Source organism: Ostrea edulis, chromosome 6 (genome assembly GCF_947568905.1).
Source record: "Ostrea edulis chromosome 6, xbOstEdul1.1, whole genome shotgun sequence".
Lineage (NCBI taxonomy): Eukaryota > Metazoa > Mollusca > Bivalvia > Ostreida > Ostreidae > Ostrea > Ostrea edulis.
Genome location: NC_079169.1, coordinates 26,793,468 through 26,820,525, shown reverse-complemented (window position 1 = coordinate 26,820,525; position 27,058 = coordinate 26,793,468). Strand labels below are relative to the sequence as shown.

The window sequence follows — 27,058 nt, the reverse complement described above, 5'->3', positions numbered from 1 at the left end:
CATTTTGTAAGCTAATACGTGAATTACATTCATAGCAACATTCTGTAAGCTAATATGTGAATTACATTCATACCGACAATCTGTAAGCTAATATGTGAATTACATTCATAGCGACAATCTGTAAGCTAATACGTGAATTACATTCATAGTGACAATCTGTAAGCTAATACGTGGATAACATTCATAGCGACATTCTGTAAGGTAATACGTGAATTACATTCATAGCGACAATCTGTAAGCTAATTCGTGGATAACATTCATGGCGACATTCTGTAAGATAATACATGAATTACATTCATAGCGACATTCTGTAACCTAATACGTGAATTACATTCATAGTGACAAACTGTCAACTAATACGTAAATTGTATTGAGAGCGACATTTTGTCAGATTATACGTGAATAATATTCATAGCAACAATATATCAGCTAATACGTGAATTACATTCATTGCAACAATCTATCAGCTAATACGTGAATTACATTCATAGCGACAATCTGTAAGCTAATACGTGAATTACATTCATAGCGACATTTTGTAAGCTAATACGTGAATTACATTCATAGCAACATTCTGTAAGCTAATACGTGAATTACATTCATAGCGACAATCTGTAAGCTAATATGTGAATTACATTCATAGCGACATTTTGTAAGCTAATACGTGAATTACATTCATAGCAACATTCTGTAAGCTAATATGTGAATTACATTCATACCGACAATCTGTAAGCTAATATGTGAATTACATTCATAGCGACAATCTGTAAGCTAATACGTGAATTACATTCATAGTGACAATCTGTAAGCTAATACGTGGATAACATTCATAGCGACATTCTGTAAGGTAATACGTGAATTACATTCATAGCGACAATCTGTAAGCTAATTCGTGGATAACATTCATGGCGACATTCTGTAAGATAATACATGAATTACATTCATAGCGACATTCTGTAACCTAATACGTGAATTACATTCATAGTGACAAACTGTCAACTAATACGTAAATTGTATTGAGAGCGACATTTTGTCAGATTATACGTGAATAATATTCATAGCAACAATATATCAGCTAATACGTGAATTACATTCATTGCAACAATCTATCAGCTAATACGTGAATTACATTCATAGCGACAATCTGTAAGCTAATACGTGAATTACATTCATAGCGACAATCTGTAAGCTAATACGTGAGTTACATTCATAGCGACAATCTGTTAGGTAATACGTAAATTGCATTCATAGCGACATTTTGTCAGCTAATACGTGAATACCATTCATAGTGAAAATCTGTAATCTAATATGTGAATTACATTCATAGCGACAATCTGTAAGCTAATACGTGAATTACATTCATAGCGACATTTTGTCAGTTAATACGTAAATAACATTCATAGCGACAATCTATGAGGTAATACGTGAATTACATTCATAGCACAGTCACTTGTTTCATACACGAGTCCCCCCTCCTAAATAATACCACAAGATGCCTAACTGTAACTAGATTTCGGACACCTCTCGCTCCAAGTCTCATTTTACGATTAGTTCGATATTCGTTCTCACTTTTGTGATATAAGTCGCTTTAATAGACATTGTCCTTGCTGGTATATCGTTTTCAACACCTTACACGAAGCCCCATGTCTGTAAACTACTTGTTTATTCATCGATTCCTACCGTTTAACATTTTCAGACGATCCATGTACTACAACAACTTCCGGTTTGAGATCTACGGACAGAATTTTTTTTTATAGATATGAAATATACTGCGTGTGAAAAATAAATAGTAATTATTTTATGGAATAATATAATTTTGGGGGCTATGTAGGACTAACATAAAAGTAATTGAGCTCTGTTGATAAAAAAAAGACTTTCGTTTAAACTTCAATTTCGTGACGTCTCGACATAGTATTCAGACCTTGTTGGTGGGATTGTTCAAAATATCGGTAAGATATGTCCGTTGTTGGATTGTTGCGACGGAGTTTAGACCTTTGAAGCGACGGATGAGAAGGAAAATCCTTTCTGAGCTTAACCGTGTCCGAGAATAGGTTTGTTTCGGCGAATTTAAAGCTGACATGAATTAATAAATATAGTATAATTCTATATGTCCGCCATATTTCTTTGCTAATCCGCCATATTAGTTGGATATTCTATTATTATATGTATCAGGGTTCGCATGGTATATAAGGGGACGAGTTTTGCTACGCTTCATTTCACATCAGTGTCTTCGATTTACCTGTGCGGGTTGTTTCGACAGGTAACACGTACATCTCCGATACTAATTTATAGGACATCAAGAAGAAATGAAATCACGTTTTGAAACACCATGCAGTGCTCAAAATTACAATAAACATATCGTACAGTAGTAAATCATTCTAAAAGCTTTGGATAAATAAATATAGAATGCCTTTTCTTTACGTGAATGTGCGTACATTTGCAATAAATATGTCAAAACTATACAAAAACGCGGAGAAATATTTCATCTATTATCTAGATCTATTGATGAAACGGAATAAGCAAAGGGTATAAAATCTATACCATTCACACTTACTCAAATACATAAATGCTACTGTACGTATAAAGAAGACATGGTCATGTACGCTCGTCATGAAAAAGCATCGAATGCGGATGACTATTTACCTGGGTCTACTCGTAATATCTGTAAAGGACCGAGGATGTACGTGTTCACTTGTCGAAAATACTCAAAGTAGTAGTAAAACTCCCTTTATTAGCATAATCCATGAAACAAAACGATACACTCCATTTGTATTCCAACAGTAAACAACAGTGTCCATTGTACAGACTGCGACACATTTAGCCCGTGCCGATCAGCTATCTTCAATCAGGGGAAGTATCAGAGTAGAATAGTTACCCTTTATTGTGCATGAATCCTTATACTGTATGATTTACTTGTCAGAGTATTGCAGATTTATAAATCAGGATATCATTTAGGTACATAAATTCTTTGTGCATAGATAATTTGCATATACAACACTGCATGAGTGTATGGAGAGAGAGAGAGAGAGAGAGAGAGAGAGAGAGAGAGAGAGAGAGAGAGAGAGATTCAAACGATGATCTTGTAATAATCGCGCTCTTATTAAGACAAATGATATCGTTAATTCAATATAAAAGAACAGTAACTCAATATTGCTCTCATTAATTGATAATACAGATTTATTTGATTCATTTAAAGCTCGCAATAATTAAAAATTAAACATATCTTTAAATAATGTTATTTTCAATTACTTCATTTTATGCTAATTCGGCGCTCAATAGATCTTATATATCTATGCCATTTTGCTTTATTACATTCTGCGTTGAACTCGACGCAAATTGTAGTAATGCAAAATGTAATAATTGAGAGTTTATCATATGCGTAGTTATCAAGCACATAGAATTGTTTTTTTTATTTAAACATATTTTATTGAGAAGCTCAACAGGATTGGGCAACAGGCATAGCCTATGTAGGCCCTCCCCCAAATACAAAGGTCAAGTACAAAGTACTTAGAATCAAGGGGAGGGGACAAGAGTGTCTGTCCCCCACTTTTGATAACAATATCCATTTTTTTGGTAATGTTTTCCGCCACACTCAACAATTTTTCAGTTATCTGGTGGCACCCAGTTTTTGTTGGTGGAAGAGAGAAACCAGATACAATGTACCTGGGAAGAGACCACCGACCTTCCGAAAGTAAACTGGGAAACTTTCTCACCAATCGGCGCGAGCGGGTTTCGAACCCGCGCCGACAGAAGTGAGAGGCCGTTATTTTGTAATGCAAGTAAAAAATATATTGGGTGACAACCCCCCCCCCCCAAACTTGACCCCAGCTTGAAAGTTCTGATATAATAGTAGAAGACACACACCACCACCAATTAAGAAAATGAAGATATTATGAGGCACTCATAGTAGAGGACTCTAACCACCCCATCCCACCCCCAACGATGGAAGAAAATGAAGTGTAGGGGGAAATTATTGAGGCAGTCAAAGTAAAAGACTCTTTTAACCCTTCACCCCCACTTTAGGACTTTGAACATCGGATAAAACATCTTGGTTTGTTTGGGTTTTTTGTTTTATTTTATTGCTGTTTTCGTTCATCTTTTTTAATTATTATTTTGAATGGCAAGAAATTTTGAAGAATCCAATTTTCCATTTTTTTCATCCTGTTGTACCCCCCCCCCCCCCATGAAAAATGACGATACATGTCTGGTTATTACATGTACATTTTACTTTTCAACACATACATGCTTAGTAATTGTATGGTGTAGAATTGCACCCTTTACCAAGTTTTCCTTCATTTACAATGTAAGGAATGGTAAACCAAAATCACAAAACATAATGCATAAAGGCCAAGATAGTTTTAAGCGTAGGAACTTCATTCACGAATACATAAATACATGTATTCAGAAAAATCGCATGCATGCATTGCAGGACTATAGCATGTGTGTTTTAACGTTTCTGTAACATGCCATAATGATTATTTTCATTTCGTAGATCTGGCGCAATGGATATATTCTGAAAATAGACATACCGCTGTACGTCGAAATTTCATATCCAAATGTATTCGATAAGATGTTAGTATTCATAAATCAGTAAAATTCGTGTTGAGGTTATATTTGATATGATGCAGTGTCAATCTACTGTAATGCATTAGTAGGATATGCAAAAGGCAAGAGTATAAACATTTTCTAGTATCGATATCTATATGATCACGAAAAAACCTCATATAATTTGTATCCGGATTCATATGCCGATTTAGATATCAATAAAAACAAAGCTGCATAGTTTGGGGGAGGGGGTTCTAATGAGTCTGATGAAATTAAAAGAAGGAACCCCACATTTGCATTCAAACTAGATGTACTTCAAAATGAATTCATTTCTGCTCTGACTGAAAGCATGATTCTAAATTCGCGAACGAATCTTGCATACAAAATAATTAATAGGAGAACACATAAATTGGAGCTCCTTTGGAATTTAATGAAATGCAAATATGCTCCTTTCTTTCAACACGAATTGATATGTTGTTTCAGGCACGTATACAGGGGGTTGGGGTGGGCAGGGAGGCTGGCCTGGTCTGCTCTCCCCACTTTTTTGAGAATTTACTTTTTCCCGTTATTCTAACATACAAAGTCAGTATTTTCTACATGTAGTTTAAACTGGTATATATATATTTTTTGAATTTGTAATGAATTCAATTATAAGCATCAACTCCTGTAAGTTTTTAATATATTGTCAATAACAAATTTTTAAATAGCTGGAATCTTTTTAATGCTTGTAAGCTTACCATTATATCAGTGATCAATTTTCTTTCCTTCTGTGAAATGATATTGTACATCGAAGTAGGACAATCTCTCTCTCTCTCTCTCTCTCTCTCTCTCTCTCTCCTGTTCAATCAATGAATATGGACATACAGAGACCGTAAATAATTATGTGGTTCCCAATGAAACAATAAAACTATATTTTCGTTTATACATTTCCTTTTATATGTGTCTTTGTGTAATCAACTGTTTATTATGGATTACAAATGTAATACCCGCATTTTTAAACAGATGTATAATTTCGATCATTATTCCCTTATTTGTATATCCAAATTTGTATATGATCATCGATAAATTTTGAATTGAGCACGCAATATATCCAACCAGATGCTCAATGTATATGATTAGATTCCCGGTTTCTATCAACTGCAAAACTTCGACCAGACAAGCATTCAATGCAGGAAAATTTTTCGACTCTGACATCTCCCCTGATTGAAGACACCCTATTTGGCACGGGTGAAGTGTGTCGCAGTCTGTATAATAGAATGACAACGTGTTGTAAAGTTCTAACGAGATACAAATGGAGTTTATCATTTTGTTTCGTGGATTTATCAGAATAAAGAGAATCTAATATTTTCGGTAAGTGCACATCTCCGATACCTGTTGAATAGACGTCCGTATTTGATACGGTGTTTTTTGTGGCGAATATGCCATGTGCATTAGATATTATGCATATGGCATGGACCTGTATTTTGCAAGAATTGATATAAATAATATATTTTATGCTCTTTGCTTATTCCATTCTATCAGTATGTAATTGGCAAATGATTTCTTCGCATTTATTTCATAAGAAACTGCAAATACTTGCTTGCACTTGCAAGTATGCAAGAAAAACTTTTTTGTGCATTTTTTTTCTAAATTATCTAATCTTTCGGAATGTTGCATTGGTATACAATAAATATTTTGTAACTTTGAGCAAAGCATAATGTTTTAAAATGTGATTTTATTTGTTTCGCATTTCCCTATATATTACTATCGGAGATGTGCACTGGTCGAGTCCACCTAGAAAAATCACTCAGGTGTGACAATCACATTTGGGGTATATACGGGTAGAGTAAATTAGGCTACCTGAGAGAAATATGGCGGATAAGATGAAAAAGGTGAACGTATTTATTAATTCATGTCAGCTTTAAGTATCAATTTATAAAAAGTTAACTACCGTTTTTTGTTTGTTTTTGTTTTTCTAGCTTAGTGTAGTTCTTAGTAATACAGAAAGCTTAAGTTAGGTCACTCTAGCAACACATAGTATTTCCCAAATGATTCTGGAACTCTTTAAAGATGGAGATAACATTTTCAACATGTTTTACGTCAAATTATATAGGTGTTATAAAAATCTAGTTTGCCCGTACAACCTGTCATTGCGTCAAATGTTGTCTGACTTGTTTCATATCAATTGTGAGGCCGTTCTTGGAACACATATTCTGACTAAGGATTACTATGTTCATCTGATCAGGATTTGGGGCTCATGGCGGGTGTGACTGTAAGACAGGAAATGCTTACTCCTCCTAAGCACCTGATTTATCCAGGGGCCCGTGTTTGCCAAACTCTATATTTTGTATTCCTTTTGGGAGTTATGATATCGATCACCGTTCGTTATCTTCACCTACTCATCTGTCAAATTTCACAGTCGAAAAAATTCAAAGAAATAATGTGTTATGTATCAATTTTTGGAGAGACAAACTTTGGAAGGCGGCAATTATAGCCCTATACACGGAATCACCCACGTCGTGAAGAGTATGATAAACACACGGATTCACGGACATACCAAAGGTGGGATAGAGTGAGTAATCATCCCCAGTCGACCGGTCACACCCGCCATAAGCCTTATATATTGATAAGGTAAACGGAGTAATCAGTTGTCAAAATCAGTATGTAAGGAACGGCCGAACAATTGGTATGATACTACAGGTGATATTGATAAATTCGATCGTTATACGACCATAGAATTTGAGATATGTTGACATTTAACGAGACTATTGAAACCTCTGTAACACCATTTTATTTTGCCATGGTCTGTCTGATGATACACAGAATAAGCTCTTATGTATCAAATGAGTTGAGAGACTTAAACAAAATGCTAATGATACTGGAATATTGCTACAAATACAGTGAAATCCTTGTGTACATATCAATTACATATGTACGTACATTGTAAACATGCATGTGAAATAATTATATATTTTTCACTGATATAGTCTTTTCTTCTATTTCGCACACCCGTGAATTTAGTATTGTATACGAATTTGATAAGCATTAGTTTACTTCGTATAACCACCTTGTGAACAGTGTATTAATTCAATGCGTATCATTTTACTTCGTATTTTTAATGAGAAGTAAAATCCAATGCGCCTCCATGTTTATAAATCCCAGCCCGAGTGCCTAGCAGGAGTAAGCACCCCCTATTGACTGGAGAAAATGTACTTCATTCTACTTTTCCTATAGGTGTCTATTTATCATATGTGTTGCAGAGTGGTAGGACGACCACAGGGAACACAGGCCCATTAAGGAGTAGTGAAGGAAAGTATTATATCTATATTGAAGCCGACAGCAGAAGAAATATGACAGCTCGAGTGGTATCGAAGTTTGACCTACAAGGTATTCTATGTAGAATATTGATACGGTGAAAGGTGTTCCTTCTCCTCCCTTTGTCTAACATTGTCTGTACCCCATTCAACATAACATTGTCTGTACCCCATTCAACATAACATTGTCTGTACTCCATTCAACATAACATTATCTGTACCCCATTCAACATAACATTGTCTGTGCCCCCATTCAACATAACATTATCTGTACCCCCATTCAACATAACATTATCTGTACCCCATTCAACATAACATTATCTGTACCCCATTCAACATAACATTGTTTGTACCCCATTCAACATAACATTATTTGTACCCCCATTCAACGTAACATTATCTGTACCCCATTCAAAGTAACATTGTCTGTATCCCATTTAACGTAACATTGTCTGTATCCCATTCAACGTAACATTATCTGTACCCCCATTCAACGTAACATTGTCTGTACCCCCATTCAACGTAACATTATCTGTACCCCCATTCAACATAGCATTATCTGTACCCCATTCAACATAACATTATCTGTACCCCATTCAACATAACATTATCTGTACCCCATTCAACATAACATTGTCTGTACCCCCATTCAACATAACATTATCTGTACCCCCATTCAACGTAACATTATCTGTACCCCATTCAACGTAACATTATCTGTACCCCCATTCAACGTAACATTGTCTGTACCCCCATTCAACGTAACATTATCTGTACCCCCATTTAACATAGCATTATCTGTACCCCATTCAACATAACATTATCTGTACTCCATTCAACATAACATTGTCTGTACCCCATTCAACATAACATTATCTGTACCCCATTCAACGTAACATTGTATGTACCCCATTCAACGTAACATTGTCTGTACCCCCATTCAACGTAACATTATCTGTACCCCCATTCAACATAGCATTATCTGTACCCCATTCAACATAACATTATCTGTACTCCATTCAACATAACATTGTCTGTACCCCATTCAACATAACATTATCTGTACCCCATTCAACGTAACATTGTATGTACCCCATTCAACGTAACATTATCTGTACCCCCATTCAACATAACATTATCTGTACCCCCATTCAACATAACATTGTCTGTACCCCCATTCAACATAACATTGTCTGTATCCCCATTCAACATAACATTATCTGTACCTCCATTCAACGTAACATTGTCTGTACCCCCATTCAACATAACATTGTCTGTACCCCCATTCAACGTAACATTATCTGTACCCCCCATTCAACGTAATATTATCTGTACCCCATTCAATGCAACATTATCTGTACCCCCATTCAACATAACATTGACATACCGATCTCCATTTTCATGTTTCTTTGTTTTAAGTCCCTTTGGGAACTGTCACTCATATCTTTATTTGCAATAAATTTACATCGCGTTGACACAGAATGTTTTTAAATGTGAATTTGACAATCGAAAACGATGTTTTGTTTGAATGTTCTTTTAAGGGGGCTTTCGAGAATTGTTCACTCATAAAAATACAACTTTAAAAAAATAACTTCTAAAAGTGTCGTCAATGTACTCGTTACATATCCAAAGTTACATGGACCCGACTGGGATTTTGTTACTTGAATCATAAATATTATTTATTCCTTTTTTTTTTATTTTGTACCTCCAAAATAGGATATTTTTTAATATCTACATATATATTAAGGAAATCACGTTACGCCAGATGACATCAGTTTAATGACAAAATCACACCAAGATAGCAATGACAAAACAAGCAAAACAAAATTAATCTTTATTAGTTTACTACGAATTAATTGTGTCGTATGAACGCGGCATACATTTATTTCACGGTAATTAAATTCGAAATAAATTAATCCGAAGTAAAACTTTAATGTGCATTTGTGTGAACAAGACCTAATTTTATAAAATGAGGCTTAGATCGAAAGTAAGCTCGTCATGGCCCCGAAGGATGTTATTTGTATTGACACCTACTCTGACCGGAAATTAACCCGTCGGTATTGCATTCTTAAGGTTGAGATTAAACATGAAAGTGTATGTTCAACATTAAGTTTTCAAATTATTCCCATTTAAAACTACTTTTAGATACCAACGTGACATTCAGCATGCAGTACCATATGTATGGAAGCAACATCGGGACATTAACAGTTTTCCTTAGAAATAGAACTCGAGGGGAGTTGATTATTTTTAGAATATCTGGAAATCAAAGGACTAGACAATGGATATCTTTCGAAGAAACTTTCATTGTAGAAGGAACATGGCAGGTATGGAATATCAATTTTCAATTTTAGGGATTATTATTCCTACCATTCTCTATTTTCTAAGAACTGTTACAAATCTGGTTATTATGATTGACACAATGACATTATTTGTTCCATTAAGAAAAGGGGAGTGGGGTGTTTGCTCCTCCCAGATCCCACCTCTGGTATACCTAGGGGTCCGTATTTGTCCAACTCTTAATTTTGTATTCCTTATATCAGTTATTATGAGATTGATCAAGGTTCGTTATCTTCACCTTTTCATATATAGCCTTGAGGGACAGAGTCTGGTAAACTATCAATTATAATTACTTTGATCCACTTCTAAAACCTATTCCCAAAATATTTTTTAAACTACAGGCAAAAGACCCAGCTCCTTCCATTTGTACATGTATGTATCAATGACTGGTGTTGATGACTTCTGACAGAAAATACCCAGAAAATACCGGTTATCATCCCCATAATGTGAATCTTATGCTTAGGACTTGATTTCCTATGCAAAGTTTCCGGTGATAGTGCATAGCAAAAACACAGCAGTATCTCATAGTAACAACAGATATGATAGCAATATATCATCTATAAAAATTAAAAGAATAATTACTATGAAAATGTGAAGATAATCAACAGTGATCAATCTCATAACTCCTATAAGGAATACAAAATTAAGAGTTGCGCAAACACGGCATGGACCCTAGAACATACCAGAGGTGGGATCAGGTGCCCAGGAGGAGTAAGCGTCCCCTGTCGACCGGTCATATCCGGCGTGAGCCCTCATCTTGATCAGATAAACTGAGTGATCAATAATCAAAATCAGCGTGTAAAGAACGCTCTAACAATCGGTATGAAACACGTCAGACAGCATTTGACCCAATGACAGATTGTATTGACAAACAAGATCTTTTAACGACCATAGAATTTGCGAAATATTAACGTAAAACGAGGCTATTAAAACCCCTGTAACATCAACAAGATTGCCAGTAGCCTGCCTCGATTTAAAACCTGGCCATACATAGCACAATATCTTGCATATGAAATAAGTTGAGAGACATAAACACGATATGCAGATGATAATGGAATATTGTTATAAAGATATGGGAAGTTGACGTTGGAGAAGCTGAAGTCAACATATTTGTCATAAAGTTGATTTTTCAGTTTGCAGTTAACACGAAGGGTGAAGATGACGAATATCTATGCTCAATAAAATATCTAAGTACGAAGCACATGTGGAAGATTCTGTGCTGTCTTTTATTTCGAGTTCACTGGTATATTTTAAAACGATATAGGAATGAAAATTATTATTGTTAATAGATGAAACATCGTCGATATATCTAAATTTCGAGTAAATTCTTTCTCACAAGTATATAAAAAGAGGTCATTTGATAAAGGAACTCAATTCGTACCCATGGTAATTCCAAGAGACTGTTGGAAGAACTAATCACTAAAGCCTAAGAAGACATTGTTAAAATATGCAAACGAAATACATTAAATATAATGTTGAAGTTATGAATATAAATATACATTTGTAATTATGATCTTATACTAAGTGATAGGGGTACACCTATCGAGTTCAGTCTTGTTAGGGATTCTGGAAATGTTCTAAAGATTTTCATACAACAGTGTATATATAGTACATCATGAAATCGGTTTGCATGGTTTAACTGAATATGCCTATGATGAATTTCTTTATGATTTCTATTTTATCGGAAGAAGTGTAACTTTGGAAAACGCATTAATTAATCTAGTTATTTTCGTATTTCCCTAGCTTTGCATTGAAGCCATCACTAAGAATGAAAATGAAAATAAGGGAGATATCGCTATTGATGACGTCAGGATACGGATAAACGAAAATGGTAACTCTCAAATCTTCAAAATATGTGATACAATACTCGCTTGAAATGAGAAAAAATGATCAGTCTTATTTTAATCTAGGAATATTTTACCGTTTGTGAATTTTGTCTACAATAGAAAATAATACAACCGAAAGCTATTAGTATATGGGTTACTATTTGATTAATTATCATTTAATCATGGGTAGCTTATTCTCAGTAGTTTTAATTTCTGTTTACACACAGATTTCAAGAAGACCTGGATGAATTTAAATGAGAGATGTATAAGAAATCTTGGGTCTTACCCCCTTACAAAAGACCAGGTACCAAACACGCCGTGTTTATCCATTGACCAGGAGAGATGGACAGGTATCGTTAGACCACAGAGGAACGGACCCACCGACAGGGGTATGTTCTACTACCTATACATGATTAGTATCTATATAGAGACCTACTGGCAGGGGTATTTTCTCAAATTTACATAGTCTTTAATGATTATAGTATTTACGGAGTGTTAGAATAAAGTACATTTCGTCATGGAAATAAACTTCTTCCGACAAGTATCGGAGTTGATGATAGTGTTTATTTGTCTTATTATACCCCCCGCAACAAGTTGTGGGGGTATACTGGAATCGGGTTGTCCGTCTGTCTGTCCGTCCGTCCGTCTGTACACGCAATGGTTTCCGGGCTCTAAAGCATTATCCTTTCCACCTACCGTCACCATATCACATATATGGACTACCCATGGAATGAAGATGTTTCCTATCGATTTTGGGGTCAAAAGGTCAAAGGTCAAGCGCACTGGACATCGAAGTAGCAATATGGTTTCCATTTAAATTCTTTAACGGCTTTTTTCATCTCATGGAGATGCTGTGTTCCTAGATAACTTTTGGATCATAATACTGAAGTTTTACCTATTACCAACACCCTTTGGGAGATTGGGGTAAGCGGGGATATTCTTAGTGAGCATTGCTCACAGTACCTCTTGTTGTAGTTGTCTTGTGTTATTTTGCAAATCTGAACAATCAATAAATTTACGCTGCTAAGCTTTTCTCTTATTTTGACAATTATAAGAGAAAACACTATCGACGTTTTAATTTCCAGTTTCTCCTGGACTATATCGTTCGTATATTTAATTGATTTGTATATAATAAATTTGAAAGTGATGACCTAACAACGATGCTGATTGGATGAAAAATTGGTTTGATTTCTGTGTCAAAATAAAATTCGTCCGCAGTTCATCTGCACTAAGCACGCGGGACTACTTTTCTCTGGAATGCGTCTTCCCCGTTAATGGCCGTTCTAATTTTAGCGCTATTTATAGAACGGGAATTTCCACACATGCATTGCAAACGAAATGTATTCGTTTGATGCTACAAAAAATAAACACAACCAAAGATGAGAATAAAATACAAATTAATTTAAAGAAATAACACACATAGACCTAGTAATGACGTGGCAGAACAGTAAACTTGATGACGTAGGGCACTGACTGGTAGAAGTAGACAGATTACGGTATGTATCGTCTGCTTTACGAGTTCGATAACATGACGGAGCAAGCAGCGACTTTTTATCTGGTAAATATTAATAAAATTGAACTGCGTTATATGGGGCTCAGTCAACGAGCACAATATAGATGGAAGAGGTGTTGAGCTTTTTACTTGATATTGAAATGGAGCCGAGTCACATTCCACCGTTCCTACGATACAACCAGTGTTCAAGGTCTCGAATGCAATGCAGCATACATCCAGTCACCACTTGTTCTCTTCCTTTATATCTATTTCAGCTTCTAACCATTGCACCTTAAATTTGGCATATAATCCATATACTTCTGCACAGTAACTCTACCTCACCCGAAAGTACAGCCAGTTTTGTTGTTTTCATTGTTACATATAGGCATTCCTACGCACCATTTCAGAAACGTTAATTCAAGCTTTTTGATGAGAGAAACTATTTGTTTTTCTATTTTAAAAACATAATTAAATGATAAGAAATAAAACTAATAATTCTTTATTTGATGCATATATCAAACAAAAAATTGGACGGAAAACTTTTTCATCAATGCGCTACTACGCGCATTGATGAAGTTTTCCGTCCAATTATTCGTTTGATACATGCATCAAATAGAGAATCATAAGTTTCATTTCTTAAATAAGTTTTTCATTGCTATTAAGTCTAAAGGTCTAGCAATATTTAAGAGGACTTTCCAAGGGGAGAAAGACATTAATGTTTTAATACAAGTACTATTCCCACTAACACATTACTTATGTTTCTTTAGTTCTAGAGAGAAGTCCAAGCGCTGGGAAGGTGTTTAGATTTTCCGGGGATATGTCAATTTACACCTGGGAGACTTTTGACAGAGATACATTACGCCCGTTTGTTTGTGAAAAACGTAAGACAAAAGTCTTCAGATTTCTTTTTTTATGTTTCTATGAAAAAGAAACAAAGGAAAGAAAACAGTAGTCGTGAACATATCACAATGTGTCTCCACATAATCTCAAACACAAGTAAACGTATCACAATGTGTCTCCACATAACCTCAAACACAAGTAAACGTATCATAATTTGTCTCCACATCACCTCAAACACAGGTAAACGTATCACAATGTGTCTCCACATAACCTCAAACACAAGTAAACGTATCACAAATTATCTCCACATAACACAAAGACAAGTCAGCATATCACAAATTATCTCAACACAACACAAACACAAGTAAACATATCACAATTCGTCTCCACACAACACAAAGAGAAGTCAGCATATCACAAATTATCTCCACACAACACAAACACGAGTAAACGTATCACAAATTATCTCCACATAACACAAAGACAAGTCAACATATCACAAATTATCTCAACACAACACAAACACGAGTAAACGTATAACAAATTATCTCTACATAACACAAACACAAGTCAGCATATCACAAATTATCTCCACACAACACAAACACAAGTAAACGTATCACAAATTATCTCCACACAACACATAGAGAAGTCAGCATATCACAAATTATCTCCATATAACACAAACAGAAGTAAACGTATCACAAATTATCTCCACATAACACAAACACGAGTAAACGTATCACAAATTATCTCCACATATCACAAACACAAGTAAACGTATCACAAATTATCTCCACACAACACAAACACGAGTAAACGTATCACAAATTATCTCCACATATCACAAACACAAGTAAACGTATCACAAATTATCTCCACACAACACAAAGACAAGTCAACATATCACAAATTATCTCCACACAACACAAACACAAGTCAACGTATCACAAATTATCTCCACATAATACAAACACAAGTAAACATATCACAATTTGTCTCCACACAACACAAAGACAAGTAAACGTATCACAAATTATCTCCACATAACACAAACACAACTCAACATATCACAAATTCTCTTCACACAACACAAACACAATTAAACGTTTCACAATTTGTCTCCACATAACACAAAAACAAGTAAACATATCACAATTTGTCTCCACATAACACAAACACAAGTAAACATATCACAATTTGTCTCCACAAAACACAAACACAATTAAATGTTTCACAATTTGTCTCCACATAACCTCAAATACAAGTAAACGTATCACAATTTGTCTCCACATAACCTCAAACACAAGTAAACATATCACAATTTGTCTCCACATAACCTCAAACACAAGTAAACGTATCATAATTTGTTTCCACATAACCTCAAACACAAGTAAACGTATCACAATTTGTTTCCACATAATCTCAAACACAAGTAAACGTATCAGAATTTGTCTCCACATAACCTCAAACACAAGTAAACGTATCACAATTTGTCTCCACTAAACACAAACACAATTAAACGTTTCACAATTTGTCTCCACATAACCTCAAATACAAGTAAACGTATCACAATTTGTCTCCACATAACCTCAAACACAAGTAAACGTATCACAATTTGTCTCCACATAACCTCAAACACAAGTAAACGTATCATAATTTGTTTCCACATAACCTCAAACACAAGTAAACGTATCACAATTTGTTTCCACATAACCTCAAACACAAGTAAACGTATCAGAATTTGTCTGCACATAACCTCAAACACAAGTAAACGTATCACAATTTGTCTCCACATAACCTCAAACACAAGTAAACGTATCACAATTTGTCTCCACATAACCTCAAACACAAGTAAACGTATCACAATTTGTCTCCACATAACCTCAAACACAAGTAAACGCATCACAATTTGTCTCCACATAACCTCAAACACAAGTAAACGTATCAGAATTTGTCTCCACATAACCTCAAACACTAGTAATCGTATTACAATTTGTCTCCTGAAACCCACATAAACTACAAACACACAATACACTTTACAATTTTAGCGTCCCAGAGAAGGCTTGAAACCATCAATCATTCATTGATAACTATCTATATACATATAGAGGCTACACATCTGATAACAATGGTAAACATTTATCTTGACGATTCCGAATATTTGAAAATTTCAAATCTAAACGTCTGAACCTCGGTGTGATTCAGGCGACTAATGTAAGTTTAACTAAACAGATGAAATACTTTGCAGTTACAGGTAACTTCTCAGATGGAAATTACTCGTGTTCCATGTATTCAAAAGCAAAGGACGCACATTCAAGTCAAAATGCTGAAGTCAGTGGAATCAACAGTAGTAAGATATCTTTAAAAAATATCTTATTCTACTATCATTTGATATACATGTTTGTAAATCTTATTCTTTTCATGTGACACAAAGTATATCGACAATAAACTTTTATTTTTTCGACCTTAAGTGTTCAAATAATTGTGCAGACGGCAAGAAACAGCAGGTGCTACCGAGTTACTCTATTCGGCTACAACACATTGCAGTTAAACATTCAATGCTTGTATTTTTGTTTGGACATCGTGGCATCAACGTCATTGTGTTTTATATTATGCTGGTAACTGCATTCAGCTGTTGGGATTTTCGTTAAAGAAATGGATTGGGTTGGATTGCAGTATTTGTTCATTGGAAGCTAATGCAATTTGTCTCGAACAACTAATTTACAAGCCCTCGATTTTAACGTGTATACGCGATGAAAGGTATAAAGGGAAAGCAAAAAAAACAACAACCGCAAAGTGTTGTCGACAACTATGCGCATCTGAACAGAAATATGCAATACATACCAAACGTTAAATGTTGATCTGAACAGAAATATGCAATACATACCAAACGTTAAATGTTTATCTCAACAGAAATAGGCAATACATACCAAACGTTAAATGTTGATCTGAACAGAAATATGTAATACATACCAAACGTTAAATGTTTATCTGAACAGAAATATGTAATACATACCAAACGTTAAATGTTGATCTGAACAGAAATATGTAATACATACCAAACGTTAAATGTTGATCTGAACAGAAATATGCAATACGTACCAAAGTTACCAAACGTGAAATGTTTATCTATACAGAAATATGCAATACATACCAAACGTTAAATGTTTATCTGAACAGAAATATGCAATAAATACCAAACGTTAAATGTTTATCTGAACAGAAATATGCAATACATACCAAACGTTAAATATTGATCTGAACAGAAATATACAATACATCCACCTTCCCTCACAGCTACAGACCTTTTGCTAGACCCTGCATGTTTTCACCGGAATTTCTTCAGCAACTGACCACGTGTCTTAGTTTCGTATTTGCACCCATCTATATGCTAGGAATCATGGTGACACCTATATGTTGTATATCAACATTTTTACTAAGCACTCAGCTACATTTGACATGCATCCTAAAATTATTGTATACATTTTTACACATGTAATATCACTTCAAATATGGGGTATTTCCATTTTTTGAAAAAGTTGACCGGGCCTATAGTGCAAAACTGTCCCCTGCTACCTTTAAGAATTCTGACATCTCATTTCATTGACATCAACTCCCATTTTTGACAAATCTGACTTATTCTGAGTGAAACTACACCAATACATCATGTCGACTGCCCTAAATGTGTACGCAATAAAATTATTTAAAAACCCTACATTTCTGTGTATAATGTTGTCATTTTAAAGTGATGAGAGTGTTCGAGTAAGATCCCTGTGCCTAACAAATAATATTACAAGTAAATTGAACATGTAATTATAAGAACCTGTGTAGAAAATGATGGATTCAATCAAAAGACACAGATCTCACATTAAAATCAACAATCCAAGAGGTGAATGGGAGAGAAGTCTAAGGAAAAAGATACTGTATTATCTTTTTCAAGCTAAAATATTTAATATTGTTGCAAAGTGTTGACGGACAGACGGACGGACGGAAAATGTGATTACTATAGGGCTTCAACATTCATGCGGGGCCCTAGTAATGATAACGCTCCTTTATTCATTAGATTGTCTGTTTACATTTCTAATATAGATTTTGATTTTGAAGTTAGTAATATTGAAACAGTTTGGTTTGAATCATCATTCAAAGGATAGGATGTTTTATTGCTCAATATACCGTCCACCATCTGCAACCACCTTCTGGACAGAGGATCTGACAAGGGAAATAAAACAGATCTCCTGATGTGATGAAAAGGAAATTATTTATACATTGACCTGCTCAAAGAATCCCTACATTACTTGTTTTCTGCACTCGAAGAATTGTAACTCACACTAATTGTAAATCAAATCTCCAACCCGAGTTACTAGCACCTTCAAACTAGTAGTAATTGACCACATTTACACTTCGTGTCCTGAAAACATTCGTGAGATGATTTATTACTCCGTTTACCTGATCAAGATATAGGGCTCCCGGCGGGTGTGCCCAGTCGAGAAAGGAGATTCTTACTCCTCCTTTGCACCTGACCCCACCTCTGGTATGTCCAAGTTCCGTGTTAGCCCAACTCTCTAATTTGTATTAAATATATATATATATATATATATATATATATATATATATATATATATCCCAAGGGATAAAACCTGATATGAGTACCTATAATGTATTCCTGGTAAAAGATTAAAAATAACAATACAAATATACTTATTAAATTCTGAATATGTTGCATTATTCAGAAGAAATGGATTCAAAAGAAACATGCACAGTGTATGAGGAAGAAAGTTTCTTCTCCGCGAGTGCCTCCGAGGAATCTAACGGTATGATAGTCATTAAACAAGATGCTTGTTGAGTATACTAGAGAAACAACATTTATAAATAAATTTGAGTAGGTCAACCCATAGGTATATTGACATCAGAGAATGGCGTATCGACCGAGTTAAAAGTGTTTTGTCTCCGATGTCGGTATAGCTGTGGGTTATACTGAATTAAAAGACTACATTTGTTACATTACTTTCTAACAATTAACAATTTACAAGTCTTGTTTGTCACAAATTTTCAGTTTTTAAGGACATGGGATACCAACGAAATAGCTATAGAATTTTGTAAAAGTATTTGTAAATGTTTTGATATGGCTAAAAACCCATATCTACAACAGAAAGTTACTATGTAACTACTTTTATTTTTCCATTATTCACAAACCTTTACTTCATAATTCAATGGAAAAACATCACCCGAAAATTGAAATATTTTTATTGGGGCATTTCATGCATTAATGACCAAATTACATTGCTGTTCGATCAGGTATCAGAAAATCTCATGTAATCACACCACAATAGTGCTTCATTTGATAAGTCCAAACTCTTGGGTATCCTATACGGGATAGAGGTCAAATAACTAAAACACTTTCAAACTATCACTTTCAACTATAAACATTTGGATATAAAGTTCATCAGTTATGATGTCATTCTTCTTTGTAATTCTGCACAACATTAGCCATGTCTTGCAGGTGTTCAATACGTTGTCAGAATTATTGATGTATTTTCTTGTTTCCCTTAACTACAACATAGTGCCATAGATGAGTCAACTTTTTTATAAGCCGCCAATTTTCTTATTGATACAAACAAAAGTTAAGATTAAAACTCCCCTCTGTTATGATGTAGAATAAGATCAGTACTTTATTATATCTCCCTTTGGATCAACACCTATCTGCATCTGTGTGGGAGGCTTCAACACAGTCTTTGATCATAAGATAATAAAATGCCAAACCAGGCACCCAGCTTTAACGTTATGTACCAAATAACGTGTTTTTCATGATTAGCCAAATGTTTTCTATGGACTTAAGTCTTGAGCCCGTGCAGTCCAGGAATGCTGAGGAAGGTCATTTTGTCTTTCCATTCTTCTACTAACCTTGACCGATGACAAGGTGCATTGTCATCTTGGAATAGGAAAGGTTATCTGCTATAAAATGTTTTCGTCACCACGTGCCTCAAATTGTTTCTATGTAGATATAAGAGCCATGTTTTCCAAAAGAACTTACGACTAAGACAAAAAGTCTTAATTGCAATTTATTGTATTTTTTTTTTCGTTGATTAGATTATGATTCTAATGTGAATAAGAATAATTAAGCTATGTAGGTTCAAATAGGTATAATCTCACAAAATTAATAAAGTTAACGAGTTTAAGAAATATGTAACATTTTTAGTCATAATCACAAGTACCTTTGTAAAACACGGTCCATAATTCATATTTCCATTTTTTATACACAGATTACCAACACCATCATATGTAAAGCATCCCCAAACCCTATACAAACACTCAGGTCTCCAAACTTCTGAAGGCTTACTCCAATCTTTAAGTGTCTCTTCTGGTTTGATAACCACCATCATCTCGTCGCTGTAAATTATTTTTTCCCCATTGATTTTCAACCATCCAGTGAAGTATATACCCCTGCAGCATATATTCTTGTCGTCTTATTCACCTCTCTAATGCCGATTTTCAACCATCCAGTGAAGTATATACCCCTGCAGCATATATTCTTGTCGTCTTATTCACCTCTCTAATGCCGATTTTCAACCATCCAGTGAAGTATATACCCCTGCAGCATATATTCTTGTCGTCTTATTCACCTCTCTAATGCCGATTTTCTTCCGTTGGTCTGGATTTACTTATTTTCAAACTTTCTGAAACATGTCCGATGACTTGATGACCGCTCTCAATAAAATCTATGATAATTTTTTAATGTCGTCTGACAATTCCTTCGCCATATTCAATGACATCAATAACGCATATTTTTACACGCATCGAAGCATAGAAACGTTGATAGCTACGTTCATATAAGCTGGTTTCGAAACGAACATTGGTGGCATTTAAAACAATATCTATTGATGGTTCGATTCTAAATATCCTTTTATAAAGATACCAAACCATATATTATAACATTTGGTACAGAATGCAACAATAGAAAATCCAAATATACTAAGAAAATCGATATAGATTATCGTAAACACTAATGCAAACGATTAACTTTACTTGAATCAACATTTTTCTATATATGAGAATCTCTCATCTTTCATCCACTTCGTATACATGTAATACTGATGGAAGTATATTTCTATGCTGAGTATTGTAGATAAAATTAATTGTATCAGCAGGGAAACACAGCTATTCAAGGAAAGGTTTGTGTGAGTATGAAAAATTTTCATCGCATTTTCTAATCATTTTAGAAATACCATTGATTCTTCTACCTGTTGCTGCTGCCTTTGCTACACTTCTTGTCATAATCATCGTAGTAATGCATCTCTACTACAGCCGGTAAGTGATTGTACACTACAGCCGGTAAGTGATTGTACACTACAGACGGTAAGTGACTGTACACTACAGACGATAAGTGATTGTACACTACAGCCGGTAAGTGATTGTACACTACAGACGGTAAGTGACTGTACACTACAGACGGTAAGTGATTGTACACTACAGCCGGTAAGTGATTGTACACTACAGACGGTAAGTGATTGTACACTACAGACGGTAAGTTATTGTATACTACAGACAGTAAGTGACTGTACACTACAGACAGTAAGTGATTGTACACTACAGACGGTAAGTGGTTGTACACTACAGACGGTAAGTGGTTGTACACTACAGACAGTAACTAACTGTACACTACAGACGATAAGTGATTGTACACTACAGCCGGTAAGTGATTGTACACTACAGACGGTAAGTGACTGTACACTACAGACAGTAAGTGATTGTACACTACAGACGGTACGTGATTGTACACTACAGCCGGTAAGTGATTGTACACTACAGCCGGTAAGTGATTGTATACTACAGACAGTAAGTGATTGTATACTACAGACGGTAAGTGACTGTATACTACAGCCGGTAAGTGATTGTATACTACAGACAGTAAGTGATTGTATACTACAGCCGGTAAGTGATTGTACACTACAGCCGGTAAGTGATTGTATACTACAGACAGTAAGTGATTGTATACTACAGACAGTAAGTGATTGTACACTACAGCCGGTAAGTGACTGTATACTACAGACGGTAAGTGACTCAATACTACAGACAGTAAGTGACTGTACACTACAGCCGGTAAGTGATTGTACACTACAGCCGGTAAGAGACTGTACACTACAGACAGTAAGTGACTGTATACTACAGACAGTAAGTGACTGTATACTACAGCCGGTAAGTGATTGTATACTACAGACAGTAAGTGACTGTACACTACAGCCGGTAAGTAATTGTACACTACAGACAGTACGTGATTGTACACTACAGACGGTAAGTGGTTGTACACTACAGACAGTAACTGCCTGTACACTACAGACAGTAAGTGACTCAATACTACAGACAGTAAGTGATTGTACACTACAGACGGTACGTGATTGTACACTACAGCCGGTAAGTGATTGTACACTACAGCCGGTAAGTGATTGTATACTACAGACAGTAAGTGATTGTATACTACAGACGGTAAGTGACTGTATACTACAGCCGGTAAGTGATTGTATACTACAGACAGTAAGTGATTGTATACTACAGACAGTAAGTGATTGTACACTACAGCCGGTAAGTGACTGTATACTACAGACGGTAAGTGACTCAATACTACAGACAGTAAGTGACTGTACACTACAGCCGGTAAGTGATTGTACACTACAGCCGGTAAGTGACTGTACACTACAGACAGTAAGTGACTGTATACTACAGACAGTAAGTGACTGTATACTACAGCCGGTAAGTGATTGTATACTACAGACAGTAAGTGACTGTACACTACAGCCGGTAAGTAATTGTACACTACAGACAGTACGTGATTGTACACTACAGACGGTAAGTGGTTGTACACTACAGACAGTAACTGCCTGTACACTACAGACAGTAAGTGACTCAATACTACAGACAGTAAGTGACTGTACTCTACAGCCGGTAAATAATTGTACACTACAGACAGTAAGTGGTTGTACACTACAGACGGTAAGTGACTGTACACTACAGACGGTAAGTGATTGTACACTACAGACGGTAAGTGATTGTACACTACAGACGGTAATTGACTGTACACTACAGACGGTAAGTGATTGTACACTACAGACAGTAAGTGACTGTACACTACAGACGGTAAGTGGTTGTACACTACAGACGGTAAGTGATTGTACACTACAGACGGTAAGTGGTTGTACACTACAGACGGTAAGTGATTGTACACTACAGACGGTAAGTGACTCAACACTACAGACAGTAAGTGATTGTATACTACAGACAGTAAGTGATTGTATACTACAGACAGTAAGTGACTGTATACTACAGACAGTAAGTGATTGTATACTACAGACAGTAAGTGATTGTATACTACAGACAGTAAGTGATTGTATACTACAGACGGTAAGTGGTTATACACTACAGACAGTAACTGACTGTACACTACAGACAGTAAGTGATTGTACACTACAGACAGTAAGTGACTGTATACTACAGACAGTAAGTGACTGTATACTACAGACAGTAAGTGATTGTATACTACAGACAGTAAGTGACTGTATACTACAGACAGTAAGTGATTGTATACTACAGACGGTAAGTGATTGTATACTACAGACAGTAAGTGATTGTATACTACAGACAGTAAGTGATTGTATACTACAGACAGTAAGTGATTGTACACTACAGACAGTAAGTGATTGTATACTACAGACGGTAAGTGATTGTACACTACAGACAGTAAGTAATTGTATACTACAGACAGTAAGTGATTGTATACTACAGACAGTAAGTGATTGTATACTACAGACAGTAAGTGATTGTACACTACAGACAGTAAGTGATTGTATACTACAGACAGTAAGTGATTGTACACTACAGACAGTAAGTGATTGTACACCACAGACGGTAAGTGATTGTACACTACAGACAGTAATTGATTGTACACTACAGACGGTAAGTGATTGTATACTACAGACGGTAAGTGATTGTATACTACAGACAGTAAGTGATTGTACACTACAGACAGTAAGTGATTGTATACTACAGACAGTAAGTGATTGTATACTACAGACAGTAAGTGAATGTACACTACAGACAGTAAGTGATTGTATACTACAGACGGTAAGTGATTGTATACTACAGACAGTAAGTGATTGTACACTACAGACGGTAAGTGACTGTATACTACAGACAGTAAGTGATTGTACACTACAGCCGGTAAGTGATTGTATACTACAGACAGTAAGTGATTGTATACTACAGACGGTAAGTGATTGTACACTAATTCAGTTGTTCAATACAGTTGGAAATAAATTCTCAACAACAGATAGTAAATAATTATACATTACAGACAGGAAGTAACTATCCACTATAGACAGTAAGTAATTATCCACTATATACAGTAAGTGAATATCTACTAAAGACAGTAAGTAATTATATTCTACAGACAGTAAGTAATTATCCACTACAGACAGTAAGTAATATTCCACTACAGACATTACGTAATCATTCACTACAAAAGTAGGTAATTATCTATTACAGACCGTAACTAATTATCCACTATAGAAGTAAGCAATTATCCACTATAGACATTAACTAATTATCCACTATAGAAGCAAGCAATTATCCACTATAGACAGTAACTAATTATCCACTATAGACAATAAGTAATTATCCACTACAGACAGTAAGTAATATTCCACTACAGACATTACGTAATCATTCACTACAAAAGTAGGTAATTATCTATTACAGACAGTAACTAATTATCCACTATAGAAGCAAGCAATTATTCACTATATACAGTAACTAATTATCCACTACAGACAGTAAGTATTATTCCACTACAGACATTACGTAATCATTCACTACAAAAGTAGGTAATTATCTATTACCGGCAGTAACTAATTATCCACTATAGAAGTAAGCAATTATCCACTATAGACAGTAACTAATTATCCACTATGGACAATAAGTAATTATCCACTATAGAAGTAAGTAATTATCCACTATAGACAGTAAGTAATTATCCACTACACATAGTAAGTAATTATCCACTATAGACAATAAGTAATTATCCACTACACAATAAGTAATTATCCACTATAGATAGTAAGTAATTATCCACTATGGACAGTAAGTAATTATCCACTATAGACAGTAAGTAATTATCCACTTCAGTGAGTAGTTACAGAGAGTATGTTACCGTAAAGTATAAAGTGTTAGAGAGTATCGTCTATCATAGACAATAATTTACCGTCTAGTACAGGCGTAGAGCGATCGACCACTACAGAAGGTTCTCGAGCGTTCACTATTGGCAATTAGTGACTGACATACCTTACAAACATCGAAAGTTGTGTAACCGATTAATTTTCAAGTATAAATGTCTTTTGATAGGAAAGAGATGAGATGTATAAAACACGACAACATACCCGGTACAGAAGTGTCATATGTGAATGTTACGCAAAAGAACACAGCTAAGACGCCATCAACACAAATTGTTTCCACAGAAAAGCAACCGCAGAATGTATCCACGCCACAAAACACTACAGCAGATAGAATGACTGGTCCTTCCTCAGGGGAAGAACACGTTAATAAGGAAGTGGACAGTATAGAAGTAAGGACACGATCATTTGAAAATGATGGAAGAATGGAGTATGAAAATCCGGAGCATTACGAGCATCTCATAAAGGAAAACAGGGAACCGGCGTGTTACGAAGATCTGAAAACGGAGAAAAGAGAGCCGGCATGTTACGAAGATCTGAAAACGGAGAAAAGAGAGTCAGCATGTTACGAAGATCTGAAAACGGAGAAAAGAGAGTCAGCATGTTACGAAGATCTCAAAACGAAGAAAACAGAACCAGCATGTTACGAAGATCTCAAAACGGAGAAAACAGAACCGCCATGCTACGACCGCCTGAAAACGGAAAAGTGACAGATGGTATTTTGAAATACATGTATGAACACCTTATTTATGTTTTACACAGATTATGTCCTTTTGTTGTCGAATTTTGTTATTGACCCATGTATTAAGTTTATAACAATCACCTTTCTGTACGTCTTTTCATTGGCCTATTTATGTTATGAGGTCGATCATTGTTCGTTATCTTCACCTTTCATATAAAGAAAATAATTATTTGTCCTGAGGAAGGAACAGGTCGTCCCGAGTAAAACAAGGTAAGGTATTGGCCGAAATATGTTGCGTTTCTAAATTCCATAAAACTTCACAGAGTCAAAATCCTAGGATCTATACAGTTCATTGGTATATAATCTATCTATGTATATTTGATGTAACAAATAAAAATTATATGCTAAAAACGGCGTCTTTATATACAAAGCGTCATCTATTTGAAAATGACTTCATAGTATGTAGTTGAATTGCAACGCATAGGAATTTATTATTTTTAAATTGTGAAATACTTTACGACGTTTATCATTTATTTGTTATTGTAACGTGCAAGGGAGGTCACTGCCTGTGAACCCCCGCGGGCTCGTACCCGTGATAGAAACGGATAGGCCTGAGATGCTGCAAATATGTACAATGCGCAGACTTAATCAGTTGTACTGCGCCTATTTAGGATCTATGGACTGGTAGCGAAGAAGTGCATTGGCAGGGAATTTCACACACCAGCGCACTTCCACAAGGACAAGCAGGGATGTCCACACACCTGCCCTTGCGCAGTGATGACCGCACACCTATCACTATTTAAATACCTGTTCTAATCAGAGAC

The 27,058-nt window shown here is 35.3% G+C and overlaps 1 protein-coding gene across 4 annotated transcripts in view; it reads left to right on the top strand.

Moving 5' to 3' along the window:
* The window catches only part of LOC125648687 (uncharacterized), a 34,481-nt gene extending 7,732 nt beyond the window's left edge, over positions 1-26,749 (top strand). For 2 of the 4 annotated variants that reach the window (XM_056142209.1, XM_056142211.1), the window contains exons 2-10: positions 7,785-7,911; positions 9,984-10,162; positions 11,919-12,006; positions 12,229-12,390; positions 14,261-14,374; positions 16,585-16,686; positions 19,067-19,147; positions 21,554-21,641; positions 25,725-26,749. In XM_056142209.1, the coding sequence (XP_055998184.1) occupies positions 7,785-7,911; positions 9,984-10,162; positions 11,919-12,006; positions 12,229-12,390; positions 14,261-14,374; positions 16,585-16,686; positions 19,067-19,147; positions 21,554-21,641; positions 25,725-26,262 (1,479 nt within the window). In that variant the 3' untranslated portion in view covers positions 26,263-26,749. Of the gene's footprint in view, positions 1-7,758; positions 7,912-9,983; positions 10,163-11,918; positions 12,007-12,228; positions 12,391-14,260; positions 14,375-16,584; positions 16,687-19,066; positions 19,148-21,553; positions 21,642-25,724 lie in introns of all 4 variants that reach the window. The other 2 variants (XM_056142208.1, XM_056142210.1) reach the window with 2 other exon arrangements.
* Positions 26,750-27,058: the final 309 nt, after the last annotated feature.